At 42.8% G+C, this 15,902-nt stretch overlaps 1 protein-coding gene across 1 annotated transcript in view; it reads right to left on the reverse strand.

The window, feature by feature from the left end:
* Positions 1-15,902, reverse strand: part of LOC112406231 (DNA polymerase nu-like) — a gene marked incomplete at its 3' end in the record, with an annotated part of 71,350 nt that overhangs the window by 42,564 nt on the left and 12,884 nt on the right. Inside the window, exons 2-4 of the mRNA XM_024754956.1 lie at positions 15,426-15,570; positions 3,179-3,258; positions 747-1,250 (exon numbers count right to left, since the gene is read on the reverse strand). Of these exons, the coding sequence (XP_024610724.1) occupies positions 747-1,250; positions 3,179-3,258; positions 15,426-15,564 (723 nt within the window). The remainder of the gene's footprint in view (positions 1-746; positions 1,251-3,178; positions 3,259-15,425; positions 15,571-15,902) is intronic.

Genomic DNA, 15,902 nt, shown 5'->3' on the forward strand with positions numbered 1-15,902 from the left:
ACAGACTTGGAGAACTGCAAATCATATATCTGACGAGACTGGTATTAAAATATATAAAGAACCCTTACAGATCCAAAATAAAACACAAATAACCCAATTTAAAAATGAGCAAAAGGGGGCTTCCCTGGTGGCGCAGTGGTTGAGAGTCCGCCTGCCGATGCAGGGGACACAGGTTCGTGCCTCGGTCTGGGAAGATCCCACATGCCGTGCAGTGGCTGGGCCCGTGAGCCATGGCCGCTGAGCCTGCGCGTCCGGAGCCTGTGCTCCGCAACAGGAGAGGCCACAATAGTGAGAGGCCCGCATACCGCAAAAAAAAAAAAAAAAATGAGCAAAAGACTTGAATTTCAAGACGTTTCACCAAAGAAGATACACAAATGGCCAGTAAGCATATGAGGAGATGCTTGATGTCACCAGTTATTAGGGAAATACAATTTAAAACCACAGTGAAATACCACTTCACACACAGCAGAATGGCTAAAATAAAAAAGACAACAAGTATTGACAAGGAGGTGGAGAATTTGGAAACTCACACTTTGCTGGTGGAATATAAAATGGAAAACATTCAGCAGTTTCTTAACAGCCTCATGAGAACTATGCAGTGTCAGTCACTCACCCCTGGGGGAAAGGAGAAGGCTTAAAATCTTACTTCTTGCTCTCCTATCAAAATCAGTCACTAAGAAAATGGGTTTCTTTCATGGTGCCAACAAAACAGAACAAACAAACAAAAACCAACACCGTTTACTAACCTGGTCTGCTCTCAGCTGAGTTGAGCCATCCTTATATATCAGAGTTACCACCAGAGCTACTGCCTGTTTGAGCATTTCAATCAGCTGGCTTTTCTCCAAAGCATCCAAATACCTAATATCACAAAAATTGTTTGTGAATGCTTTTGAGTTCCTAGAATTTAGGTGGGTTTCAACCTCATCAGCATCTTCTTCCAATGCCGTAAGTTTACTTGTTTTCTCTGATGAATTATTACATGTGATACGTTTTCTTTTCAGACTCATGCTTTCTTCATTGTTTTCATTATTTATGCTTTCCTTTGGTACGTGTTTTCTCTTATGTTCCATTTTCTGTAGAACTGAAGCCTCTTGGTCACACTGTGGAATTAAACACCTGGAAGAAGCCAATGAGCTGATATTCTTCTGGTTTTGGTCAGTAGACACTTGATCTGTGAGTCTGATACTGGAGGACTGAGAAGAGAACTTGATGGAAACTCTTGACGTCTGGCTCGTAAGAGAATTAAGATTCTATAGAAAAATGGAAAATATTTCATTAGAATATGGATTCATAAGACAGGTCTAAACCAAAGTAAAATCTGATAAAACTCATCTAAGGTAAAGTGGGAACACAGCTTCGCATTAACTATGACCCAACTTTCTAATGAACTATGGAGTGTCTTCCAGAGCAGTGGTTTTTCTCAACCAGGTAGGAGTGCACATCTGCATCCTGGGCTGGAATAGGCAGGAGTTAGTTTAGACAGTCTCGCACCACAGCCCTGCGCTGGCACCATGCGTGTAACAGGAGATGTTACACGCGGAGGGGAGTGTGCTGTACACGTGCCTAAGAGTGAGGATGAGTCACTGACAACTTCCAACCAAAGGCCATTTATAGAGAAAATTAAATCACCACAACTAGTCGATACTATGTTAATCTACCTACTAAGGTTTCTTTGAAAACACAGTTCGGCCCAATCCTCTTCCTGTTTCGACCTAGCAATGTGCAGTATTCATTCATCAATTCACAGACCGAGGGGGAAAAGTATCTCTCCGTTTCATTGTAGGATTCGTTTACAATAAAAGTTTATTTTTTATGCTTATTTTTCAGATGTTATGGTATATTTATGCTATTCTGAACAAACGTATACCAATAATACTTTAAAAATAATTTTGAAAGAAAATGTTTTAACACAGTCACATGATCACAGAAAATTTAAACTTATAGTCATTTTTATTGCAGAGAAATATTATTTGCTTTTTAAGAAAAGACTTCCAAAATAAAAATTCTGTGGAGAAGTATACAAGAAAAGGAGTCAAGAAGGAAAAGGAAAATATAAAAATTCAGATTGTTGAAGAATATCCTGCTCATGTATTTTTTAAAGGAATGATGGTAGATGTCAAGTTATCAGAGTATAGTATTTAGATATTAGTGGACAGATTTTAAACTGTGATATAAGTTTTTTAAATGTCAATATTATTAATCCACCAGAAATCATGTCCTATGAAACTTTTTAAACTTGTGATAAATATTTTAAACGTCAACTTAAAAATATGTCAGGAGATACATGGCTTTTCAAAAGTCTTTTGTGAGAAAGGGAGCAAAACGATTTGAAGACCTCTGCCTTAGGGATCGAAGGAGCACAGTTTGAACACCTTTGGGAGAGAGAATTTCCATTCACTTTCAAAGGGCTGCACAGTCCCTCTTCTGTCAAAGATGCCGCTCCTTCCACTTCAGGGGCAAATAACCATCCCATCAATCCAGGGATTTACTAAGGGAACTTACATCAGACTAAGTTAGATTTGGATTTGGACACAGGTAGTTTGCTCCAGAGCCCACTCTCTTAACTATTATGCCACCTCCACCACTGCTTCCTATAGAAGGTCTTGGGTAATAACATGACCTCTTCTCATCTCTCTGCCAAGCCCAAACCACGTAACTCGCCCATTGCAAATTTTATACCCCTTTCTTTCTGAACTTCTCTTTATTTCCACCACCCCGAAGTTCCAAGCTCTCTTCCCCTAACCTAAAAACTCTTCCCAAAGTCCTTCCCCACTCTCTAAAGGTGAGGATCTTCAGACTGACCATTTCTTAGTCATCCTTTAGACCTCAAGTCAGAGTTCATACTTCAGACAAACGTTCCAGATTCCCCTCCCCACCTCCCAGAAAAAGCGGAACGGAACAGCACAAAAACTGGGTTAGCCATCTCCCCTATCGTCCCCAAAGCACTTGGCCCTGTCTCCTACAGTGACACTAATTCACCACGTCATAGAGAAATATCGTGCTTCTCCGTCTTCCTAGTCCCCTCATACAAGTTAAACTACAGCTCCTGGAGAAGAACTCCTTTTGTTTTTTTAACCGTTGCATCCACAGTGCCTAGCATATAGTAGACACTTGATAAGTATTTATTGAATGAATGAAAGTTATCTGTTTAGAATTAGTCATACTTGCAAGGTTTCACCTTTTTCTCCAGTGACTGATTCTTCCCATCTTCAGGTAGTACTGAATACCTAACACTGGATTTGTCCACCACTTCTGCAGCTTTACAAGACACAGAAAGGAAGCATGAGGGAATAAAGAAATTAAAATCATATAATTAGCTAAACATTGAAAATAGCCTCTATAATCATTTACTCATTATTTACTTAATTAAAACAATGTAGTAAAATTTACAACCAAAATGCATACTACCATTGTAATAAACATTTATGCAAAGTATCTTCAAATTAACTGGAGACAGATCTATGTAATCATGCAGTTTATTAAAAAGCATTACTTGGTATTTGCATTTGAATACTTGATTCTGAAAACCCAAGTTCACCATTTTACAGAAAGCTTGTAAGTATTAAAGGTGAAGAAATTCTTAGACTGAATAATATTGTAATGGAACAATTACAACTTCAGTAAAATATCATTAATACAAACTTCTCATTTAGCTTTTGTTTTAATTTTAATAAGTTTGGGCTGGACAGGAAGTGATGGAACCTGGGTTCAACCCCAGGCAACATGACTCAAGTTTCGGCTCGTAACCTCTGGGATGTACGTTCTCTCTAATAGCAACGATAACAACGATGAAATGCAAATGGGGGAAATCTTTCACTGACGATAGAGGAAAGTTATACTCAGGATTAATTTAACAAGAAAAGCACAAGGCACTCAATGATGGAAACTTAAAATCTTATAAAATGGCATAAAGCATGATCTATACAAACGCGAATACATAGCACTGAGATATGAACAAAATATTTAATTCTCCTAAATATAAATTTAATGCAGGGACTTGCCTGGTGGTCCAGTGGCTAAGACTCCATGCTCCCAATGCAGGGGGCCTGGGTTCGATCCCTGGTCAGGGAACTAAATCCCACATGCCGCAACTAAGGGTTCGCGTGTCTCAACTAAAGACCCCGCATACCACAACTAAAAGATCCTGCACGCAGCAATGAAGATCCCGTGTGCCACAACTAAGACCCGGCACAGCCAAATAAATAAATAAATATATATATATATATATTTTTTTTAATTAATGTAATTCTCATCAGAGACCCTACAGAGTTCTTTTAATTGAAAAAAATAATAATTTCAAAGTACATATGAAATATTAAATGTCTGAAAATAGAGAAGAAAGGTAAGGGTTTTTTTTGGCTGCACCGTGCAGCATGCGGGATCTTAGTTCCCTGACCAGGGATCGAACCTGTGACCCCTGCATTGGGAATGTGGAGTCTTAGCCACTGGACCACCAGGCAGGACCCAGAAAGGTACGTTTTTTTAAAAAAATAAAAGAAGACTTGCTTTGCCAGATTATCAGAACATACTATAAAGGCACTGTAATCAAATCCACAAGGTATTTGAATAGGAATAGACAAAAAGATCTCTAAAACAGAGTAGACCATCCAGAAACTGACCCCAGGACTTATGAGAATTTAATATACAACGAAGATGGTATTTTAATGCAGTAGAGAAGGATAGATTAATGAATAGGGATAGTATAACTAGCACCACTTCTGAAAGAAAATAATACATTGGGAAAACTGTTTGGGACAAAAAAGACAAAGGGTTAATATTTTTATTATACAAGTTACACTGACCAAAAAGGAAACAATTCAATGGAAAAGTGAGCAAAAGACAGGGAGAGGCAACACGCAAAATAGCAAATCCAAAAAGCAAACAAACATGATGTAATACCCAAACTCACTAGCAGTCAGGGAAACACAAATCAAATATAATTGGAGATGGAGAAGAAGAGGTAGTCTCACTCATTGCTGGTAAAAATGCGAATGGTTAGGACCTTTTTGGAAAGCACAGTGTCGACACTTATTTAAAGTTAAAAATACGCACATCACTCTCAGGAGTTGGGAAGAAAAGAACGAACCCAAAGGGAGGAAAGAGGGGCCTCTGAGATGCTACCAATGTTCCGTTTCTTGATCTGGGTGAAGGTTATACGGGTGTTCAGTTTGGGAAATTTTGACCTATAATCTTAGGATAGTTGTGCTGTGTGTGTGTGTTGTAACCTCAATAAAAACAAAGAGATATAAATATATAAATCATCTAACCAAACCACCTCACTCCTGGCTATCTGTTTCACAGAAATATGTGCAACAGTAAATAGGTTTAAAGCAAAACATTTATGATAGTATTGCTTTACGGCAAAGGACTGAAAACAAAGGAGATACCAATCATGAGGGCAGTCGATGGATAAATTATGTAACATCCACACCATGAAGCACAGAGCCATTGAAAAGAATGAGCTGTATTAGCGGACTTGAAGATGCAGAGATCTGTGAAAATATGATCCCATTTTTTAAAACAATGACCAAATCTCCCCATTCATGTACATGAGTATGTTATACCCATACACTGGCACAGGTCTGGTCCCTGGGAGGCTGACCCTGAGATGAAGGCTTGCATTCAGAAAGGTTTTGGGGTAGCGCTCTCAGGATCAACGTCTGTAGGGGAGTGAAGGAGGGAGGACTGGTCCAAGATGCGGCCGCTACAAAGGCCTGCTCTGGACCTGGCATGGTCCTGTATAGTTGTCCCCCACAGGGTCAAGGGAGCTGAGCCTTTACTCCCCAGCACCCACCAGTCATTACCTGGTTGCTCCTGGGAAAATGGTGTGCCCTTGGGCAAAGAAGCTCTTTGCAGCTGAGGCAACCACCGGGAGGGGCTGTGTGGTGAGCAGCAGCTGGGGTGATGAGTGGGGGGCTCGGGGCACCCACAGTGTTCACTACACTGCACAGCTCAGATATGTTCTGGGAGCAGCTCCTTCGCGACTCTGCTGGGCCTCTTCCTGAGGGAACTTAAAAGGGAGGTTAATGGGGTGAACTGCCTGTCCTTGTCCTGCAGCTGGTCTCAAAGCTGCAAATGCTATTCACCTCCCTCTCCTACCCATTCTGAGGGTCCCCTCACCCTGGCTTGGCACCTCTGCTGGTCTAGGCAGCTTGCCTGATCGTGACCCAAACCCTCATCCCTGAGGGGTGTAAGTCCCTGGTCACCATGCCCTTCTCAGGCCACGGCCACTGCATTTACCAGCAAATTTGGTCAGAGGACCAAGAGGTGGCCAAGCACATCACTTGGGTGCCACGTAGATGCTTTCCTGCCCCATTATGTAACGGCAGCCCTGACCTCTGGTGAGCAGGAGGTCACCCCTAGCAGGATGGAGAGTAGCTCACTTGCCTGCCAGTCTACTGGAGTACAGAACTTGAAATGACTGTGCAGCAGCTATAGCTTGAAATCGAACAGTACTTTGCCTTTGTCCCTGGTGGGTTTCCCCTGGGGAGTCAAGACTAAACCCGCAGAACCCAGAGGTATCTGGAGAGAGAAACACAAATTGATTGGGAGGGGCATTGGGAGTGATGGTAAGCAGGGCCACTCCCACTGCCACCTTTTGGCTCCCAGAGCCCTTAATTATCTATACTGGGGCCACTGCATCCTGCTATGGTCGCTGAAGTACAGTGTATACTGCAGCCTGGAGGTCACCTGAGCTCAGCCTGCTCTACCACTCTACCACTCTGTTGGGCTGGCATTTCTGGGTGTGTGGCTGTGACGGAACCTGTGGGTCCCACGATCATGTGCCCACTGCAGCTCCTTTGCTGTAAAGTGGGTCCCTATATCCAGGGCGATGCTATGCAGGATTCTGTGTCAGTGGGTCAAAGGCTCTGTGAGCCTTGTATTATGGAGCTCACTGAGGCCCTGCATATGGGAAAGGCAAACCCGTGCCTGGAATACGTGTGGATTTGAGTCGAGACGAATAACGGCACCTTTGGGGGCACAAGGGGTCCAGTATTGCCAACTAGCCCCCAAGTGACTGTTCTCAAAGTTCAGTACTATTGGGGACCCAGAGTTCAGTGTGTCATTGGAAATTCAACAGAGGCAACGGTGAGATCGGCCCTGGTGAGTGGGAGCGCCATGCTGTTGGGCACACGCGTGGCCTCCGCCCCAGCCCCATGGTCACTCCATTAAAGAGCCCAAGTTGCCCATACAGGGACAATAGATGACAGAGGCTGGTGGACGTCACCTGGCCAGGTCATTCTAGTTTTGTTCCTTCCTTCGACACTGCCGCAGGTAGATGCTCCCTGCGTCTCCTATTATTGTAATCCTCAGTTTTCTTTACTTCTTGTCAGCTAATCCCATTACTAGTTAATAATGCTTTAAACTTTCCCTGTTCCAATGACTATAGGGTTTCTGTTCCCTGACCAGCCCGTCTCATCCACTCCCTTAACAGGCCCTGGTACCTCTTGGCCAGGTTATGTAGTGACTTAATGGCCAAAAGAGGAGGTGGCATTTCCTGAGGGAGGATGTGTTATTTCTCAAGATAGAACCCTCTTGCACTGTCTTTAAGCTGGGGGACTTAAGGGTAGAGAGAAGGGGGCTGGCCTTTAACAGAGAGGAGTAGCTACTTCTGCAGGTCCCAGAGGTACCTGGGATTCAAACTTGAATGCACCAATCGAGACGTCCCCATCCTGCATCTCAGGGTCAGGTCCCTCTTCCTGGTCAAGGCCCTGACCTTGAGGTAGAACACCCGCCAGGGCTGAGCATCCAACCTCCTCTGGAGCTCTACCAGCCATACTAGGCTGGGGTTGGGGGGGGGGGCTGTGACTGCAGGTGGTCTCTTCACAGGCTAGCAGGTGAGCCCTCTGGCTATCACATTTACCCTTTAATTGCTAATTAACCACGCTTGGCCTTTGTCTTTTTCCAAAGGACCCAGCCACAGCCACCAATGCCATTCTCTTCCATTGCCCTATTCTTTTCAAATACATAGTACTGCCCAGCAGCTTGCACAGCTGCTTGCACTGGTATGCCAGACCAGCCACCCCTAGTAAAAGCTTTAACTGCACCGCTGCCATCCGTATTTCACCTACAACTTGTGATGAAGTCATCAGTGCCAGCCCACCTAAGGGTGACCAAATTCCAAAATGCCATGTCTGCTTTCTCAGACCACTACTGGCACCCACTGCATAGATCAAGTTCCCTGGGGACCAGACTGAGCTTTTCCTGCAAACGTTTACTTGGGGACGCTCTTGGGGAGCAGAAGGACTGAGGGAGTGGAAGCTCAAATGTGATACAGTTGCAACAAAGCCCTCAGCCAATCCCATCCAAGGAGGCGGAGGTCTGGGTGGCACAACATAGCCACACACACACAAGCTATAATCACTATCATGAAAACAAAAACATAAAAGGCATACGCTAAGTTGTTAACACGGGGAGGCAACAAGGGGAGATGTTTCAACAAAGAAAAAGCCTTGAACTAAGAAAACAATGTACATATAAACCCTTTCACTGTGTGTGTGTGTGTGTGTGTGTGTGTGTGTGTGTGAACATGTAAAAAAGAAAAAAAAATTTTTTTAATAAATTTATTTATTTTTGGCTGCTTTGGGTCTCCATTGCTGCGTGTGGGCTTTCTCTAGTTGCAGCGAGTGGGGGCTACTCTTTGTTGGCAGCGAGTGGGGGCTACTCTTTGTTGCAGTGCACGGGCTTCTCACTGTGGTGGCTTCTCTTGTTGTGGAGCACAGGCTCCAGGCATGCAGGCTTCAGTAGTTGTGGCACGTGGGCTCAGTAGTTGTGGCTCGCGGGCTCTAGAGCGCAGGCTCAGTAGTTGCAGCACACGGATTTAGTTGCTCCGCGGCGTGTGGGATCTTCCCGGACCAGGGCTTGAACCCATGTCCCCTGAATTGGCAGGCAGATTCTTAACCACTGCGCCACCAGAGAAGTCCCCCACCCCAAATTTTTTTTTAATGTGGGATTATGGACTTTGTTTTTGGTTTTTCTGTTTAAAAAAAAAAAACAACTTTTTCTGAAGTAGTACAAACAAAAAAAGACCCCCCAAAATGTTGAGGAAAATACAACATAAATAATGAAATAGTAAAGTCCTTCATATATGTTTTACATGTCTGTAGAAAGCTCTTACAAATCGGTAAAAGCTGAATTCACAGATCAACCCACCTGTGGCAGCATCAAAGATGAGACCACCTTTGCCTGCCTTCAAAAAGCTCAAATCATACCAAGAGTTAAAGCATTATGCAAATAACCCAAAATTACATCACAGGAAATTCTCTAATCTGAGTTGCAAATGAATCAAATGCAGTTTACTTCCAATAAGGCATTCTGGTAATGAAGTATCATTTGAGCAGAAATTTGTAAAATGCGATGACTTCACCACTCAGAGTCGTGTATGAAGGAAAGAAAGAAAAGGTAAGCAGAGGATGAAGTCAGGAAACGACGCGTGTTTGGAAGTCAAATCTGAATGGGAACTAATCCCTTGTCGGTCGCATCATTTGCAAACATTTTCTCCCATTCTGTGGGTTGTCTTTTTGTTTTGTTTGTGGCTTCCTTTGCTGTGCAAAAGCTCCTGAGTTTAATTAGGTCCCATTTGTTTATTTTTGTTTTTATTTCCATTACTCTGGGAAAAGGATCAGAAAAGATATTTTTGTAGTTTATGTCAAAGAGTGCCCTGCCTATGTTTTCCTCTAAGTTTTATAGTATCTAGTCTTACATTTACGTCTTTAATCCACTTTGAGTTTATTTTTGTGTATGGTGTTAAAGAATATTCTAGTTTCATCCTTTTACATGTAGCTGTCCATCTATTGAAGAGACTATCTTTCCTCCATTGTATAGTCTTGCCTCCTCTGTCATAGATTAATTGACCACAGGCACATGGGTTTATTTCTGGGCCTTCTATCCTGTTCCTTTGATCTATATTTCTGTTTTTGTGCCAGTACCATACTGTTTTGATGACTGTAGCTCTGTAGCATAGTCTGAAGTCAGGGAGCCTGATTCCTCCAGCTGAGTTTTTCTTTCTCAAGCTTGCTTTGGCTATTCAGACTCTTTTGTGTCTCCATACAAATTTTAAGATTTTTTGATCTAGTTCTGTGAAAAATGCCATTGGTAATTTGACAGGGATTGCATTGAGTCTGTAGATTGCCTTGGGTACCAGGGGGGAAGGGTGGTGGGGGGAGAAATAGATTGGGAGTTTGGGATTGACATGTACACACTGCTGTATTTAAAATAGATAACCAAAAAGGACCTGCTGTAAAATTAATTAATTAAAAGAAATCTGAATGGGGCATAAAGAGAAGGAAAAGTGATGGGACATAAAGACTTAAAGGGCAGGCAAGGGCCAGGCTGCACTGTAGGAACACATGGGGATGTTTCTACAGATAAATTCTGCAGAGAGCAAGGACAAGAGCTGAGCTAATCCCAGCGACAGTGCAAAGGCAGGAGCAAAGTGGCAATAAATTGACGGCAAACAGCAATTAGGAAACTTCTGCAAATTTTCAAGTGAGAAGGAACGAAGGCTTGAATTAGAGCGGTGGGAATTGGAATCCAACACCTGGCAGGGTTTGCTAAGTGACTGGACAGAAGGATTTTATGTTTATTTGATAGAAATAAAAATGTTTATCCACATTAAACAGAATGAATATAATCAAAATAAATCTATTTTGTCATTTAGCTTTATGTTATCTGTCCTTGAAATTGCAAAGATTTCCACTAGATGGTGGGACTAGACACACTTCACATTAATGAATTGGATTTTGACAAATATTTACCTTGAGGAGCCTCACACCTGAATTAATTTGTAATGTCTGGGCTTCCCTGGTGGCGCAGTGGTTAAGAATCCGCCTGCCAATGCAGGGGACACGGGTTCGAGCCCTGGTCTGGGAAGATCCCACATTCCATGGAGCACCTAAGCCCGTGCACCACAACTACTGAGCCTGCACTCTAGAGCCCACGGGCCACAACTACTGAGCCCACATGCCACAACTACTGAAGCCCGTGTGTCTAGAGCCCATGCTCCACAACGAGAAGCCCCTGCTCGCCACAACCAGAGAAAGTCCACGTGCAGCAACGAAGACCCAACGCAGCCAAAAAGTAAATAAATAAAATAAAATGGCCCTTTAAAGAAAAATATGTAATGTCTATAAAACTATTATTTTACTAGAAAAAAACCATGTTCACCCCTAAGCTCTATTAAGTTAAAAACAATTTTGGATAAATGTGTACTAGAAAACGTTATTTGATTTCTATAGGTACTTAGGCAAAATACAGAGATGTAGTCTAATAAACACGTGTTTAATCAAATGCATGTTATACATAGCACCAGGCCAGCTGACAACCTTGAAATCACCCTGAAAAATCTTCCTTCCCCAGTATTTCCCGAAGACTTTCAGTGGCATTACTAAACACTAAAATGAAAATGTAGGGCTTCCCTGGTGGCGCAGTGGTTGAGAGTCTGCCTGCCGATGCAGGGGACACGGGTTCGTGCCCCGGTCCGGGAAGATCCCACATGCCGCGGAGCGGCTGGGCCCGTGAGCCATGGCCGCAGAGCCTGCGCGTCCGGAGCCTGTGCTCCGCAACGGGAGAGGCCACAACAGGGAGAGGCCCACGTACCGCAAAAAAAAAGACAATGTAAATTCAAGTCAGACGAACCCAATTCTGAATCTAGTTTAAAGGTGTAAGAGTTAAGGTAAAAAGCTAAGCCACAGTCACAAAAGACCCACCCATACAATGGTTTAAACCACAGAAGTTTATTTCTCTCTTGTTCTGAGGTGAGTGGTCTCAGCTGGTGGAACAGCTGTTTCATGAAGTCACTCTGGACCCGGGGTCCCTCCAGCACGTTGGTCCACAGTCCTCTAGGACACTGTTATCATTTGCAGGTTGGAAAGGAGTCGTCCCAGATTCCAACTGGATGGAAGGAAAAAGGCCAGCTGGGAAGCAAGTCAGGTGTCTTCGGGACTGCCCTGGCAACAGCACACCCTGCTGACAGGAACCTGCCACTTGGCCACACCTGGCTGTAAGGACACTGAGCCACGTCATCTGCTGGCATGCCATCGAGGAGGATGGATGGACTCCGGTGTGGCGGACAAGTAATCTCTGCCAGAAAGGCCTTTGGAGCAATGTAAAACTCCCTCATATGATTTGAAGTGGGAAGTGGCTGCCATAAAAGTCCGCATAACGGTTACCTTTGAGCAGGAAGAGTATTGAGAAGGAAATTTTGAGATACTGGCAATGCACGAGGTAGTTACATGATGTCCTCTTAATCATTAATTCATTAAGCTGTATTTTAAGTTTTTGCATCTTTTTTTCACAGCAAAGGGTTTTTAAATAAAGACCAACCTTGCTGCAAGAAGATACACACTGTCCAATTCTTACTGGGTGTGTATACCTCCGTCAGTCTAGCAGATCAGAAAATTAGATCCCAAAATGACATATAACATTGTTTGGTTTTACTTAATACATTTTTGTAAAAGCAAATATTTGTCGTTTGTTTCCATTGATTTCTGAGTTCAATTTCGCTATTTATCTGGTATGAAACGGGCTTTTAGAAACGAAATGCTGATTTACGGTTTTATTTCTGAGAGAGAAGGATGTGACGTAACAGCTCAGCGTGTGACAGGAGTCCGGGAATCAATTCAGGTTCAGCATCATTCATTCACCAACAACCCATGAGCAATCCAACTTTAACTCAGATTTATATGAAATAAGAATAAAACTGGTGGGACTGTGTGGCAGACACTCTAAGGTGGTCCCACACCCCCTGCCTTCTAGGATTCATGCCCTTGTGTAACCCCTTGAGTGTGGGTGGGACTTACTTCTAACCAAAAGAATACAGCAACGGTGACAATGTGATTACCTTACATAGGAATGTAATGTCAGTCTTGCCAGGGACACTCTCTTGCCGGCTTTGAAAAGGCTGCAATAATGTAAAGCTGCTTATGGAGAGAATCACGTGGAAACGAACTGAGGGTGGCTTCTAGCCAACCATCACCAAGAACCGAGACCCTCAGTCCAAGAGCCTACAAGGGGCTGAACTCTGCCCACAACCGTGTGAGCTTACAAGCAAATGCTTCCCATTTCGAGCCTCAGATGAGACCCCAGCCCTGACTGGCACCTGCACTGCAGCCCTGCAGAGGACCCAGCTAAGCTGTGCCCAGGCTCCTGACCCACAGCAACTATGAGGTAACAAATGTGTGTTGTTTTAACTAAGTTCACAGTAAGAGTGTGACACAGGAACAAATATAATCTTTGTGAAAATTCCACTCTTTTTCCAAATCCAAGAACACTTGACAGAAAATACCTTATCTTCTCAATAAATTTATGAAAACTAGGATTTTAACAGGGTATTTTAAGAGCATGACAAGACAGCTCATGACAGGGGCTGACTGCCATTAATTTTTCTCAACAGAGACTCACATTACTGCTTCAAGAGGCATTTTATCAGTTTTTTTTTTGCGGTACGTGGGCCTCTCACTGTTGTGGCCTCTCCCGTTGCGGAGCACAGGCTCCGGACGCGCAGGCTCAGCGGCCATGGCTCACGGGCCCAGCCGCTCCGCGGCATGTGGGATCTTCCCGGACCGGGGCGCGAACCCGTGTCCCCTGCATCGGCAGGCGGACTCTCAACCGCTGCGCCACCAGGGAAGCCCCTATTTTATCAGTTTTTGAAGGTAAGTATATTTTGAACTCTGTCAAGTGCACACTGCTCTTTTATTTTGGAAAGCAAGTATACAGAATAAAGGAGAAGGCTCTTTGATTTTTTTTAATTAATTAATTTATTTACTTATTTTTGGCTGTGTTGGGTCTTCGTTGCTGCACGCGGGCTTTCTCTAGTTGTGGCGAGCAGGGGCTACTCTTCGTTGCGGTGCGCAGGCTTCTCATTGCAGTGGCTTCTCTTGTTGCAAAGCACAAGCTCTAGGCACGTGGGCTTCAGCAGTTGTGGCACGTGTGCTCAGCAGTTGTGGAACATGGGCTTAGTTGCTCTGCGGCATGTGGGATCTTCCCAGACCAGGGATCGAACCCATGTCCCCTGTATTGGCAGGCGGATTCTTCACCCCTGTGCCACTAGGGAAGGCCCGGCTCTTTGTTGTTTGATGTTAACTTTCTTTACTACTTCCCTCAGCACCAACATTCCCCCTAAAACACTATCAATTGCTAGGTATGTAGTCCATACCCCAAAATTCTTACTCTTCATTATTGACTTCCATAACAATGGCAACAGATGCCTGAATATGAATAGACTGAAACGTTAAGCGTTACTGTATCTTAATCGACAAACTGCATTTATAACTTTTGCTTTTGCACTATGTGTTAATACTTCTCAATTATTTCATCTCAATATAATTAATTATATCTCACTCACTTATAACCTACTCTGTAGAAGAGAAAAACATATTATTGGTCCAGACTTACAATTTAAAATAAAAACTGCTTTGCTAGTAAAAAAATAAACAAAAAAAACACACCTGGTATTCCAACCATTTCAGTCACACTTGTGAGCATTATGTCACTGCTTTTACTATTATATCATATGTCATAAACATATGTACACAGATCCACTGATCTGTCATGTAACAGTTTATACAATTCTACGGCGGTATAATACACATACTGTCAAGAACACTTCTCTTGTCCACCACAAATAAGCAAATACAGGTTCAATGACCTGAGAGCTAAGGGTTTAGAAATGGGCACTATGAAAGAGCCCATCTCTTGTGAAGTTACTTAAACAGCTGAACCAGATTCTAAGGGAACGTTTGGCAGAAATGCCTGAAACAACGAAGAGAGTGTCACATTTTCAAAGCAGTAAGGGCTAAGAGAATATAAAATTTAGTGAGCAGAAGCTCAGTCATCATTGAATGAGAGTAAAACAAGGGGAAGCTGGACTGCTTGTAGGCAGGAACTTCCCTACACAATAAAAAGTTCTATAGAAAAACTCTGCTACATTTCGTTTTGTGAAAATTAATAAGGAGAAGGCTCACTAAAATGGAGTTGGCAGGCCAGAAGGGGGAGCTCTCACGCAGTACCACTCAAAGTCAGCAGGAGGAAGAATCAACAGGAAAGAATCATCAATTACAGGTCCCCACAGGAAAAGACGTACAGGGCATCTCCTACAAGAAATCCACTTCCCCAGCGACTCAGCCGGAAACTACCAGCACTTTGAACTCTCACTTTTCTCCAATGGACTTTGATTCAAAACAACCCCTGCCAACATCCACCTTTTTCTCTATAAAATAATGTTCCTCTCCTTTGTTAGACTTGCCTTTGGCCTTTGTATAGCATGCTTGTCCCAAATTGCAATTCTCTGCTATTCTCGAGTAAACCCACTTTTGCTGGTAAAATAACTCTTTCATTTTTAAGGTCAATGATTTTCAAAACTTAGTCTTAAGAATAATTAAGACTCAAGGTAACAAAAAGTATGAAGGTTCATAAAAATTACTCACTCTTTTCACTCTCTGTCCAATTCTTAGACTCCACTAAATCACCTGAATGCATAGCAGACATAATCTTCTGAGCAACACTGGAGAGTGGTATCTTACAGAGGTCAAAGCCTAAAAATGCCTCGTAACCTTCCATTTTCATAAAATCCTAAACATAAGATAAACATAATACCCATATATTAATTTTGAGACTTCAAAATAAGAAACAAGTCATGTAAAAATTTTTACATAGACATTCATAAAAATTACTGTATTCACCACTACAAGAAATAGGTATTGATTGTCCCCATAATACAGATAAGATAGTAAGAAAAAAGTGAAACATTTAGAGGCTCAACTGGGTATTATGGTAAATAGACAACAAAGTAAAGAACATATCTCCAATCTTGAAGCAAGCAAACTACTCAAATATTTCCTACTTCCTGAGGTTTGAAACAAATGGCTATTATAATCTTCAAACATCCAGATCTAGTAACATAA

This window comes from Neophocaena asiaeorientalis, unplaced genomic scaffold, assembly GCF_003031525.2.
Source record: "Neophocaena asiaeorientalis asiaeorientalis breed wild unplaced genomic scaffold, Neophocaena_asiaeorientalis_V1.1 scaffold767, whole genome shotgun sequence".
Lineage (NCBI taxonomy): Eukaryota > Metazoa > Chordata > Mammalia > Artiodactyla > Phocoenidae > Neophocaena > Neophocaena asiaeorientalis.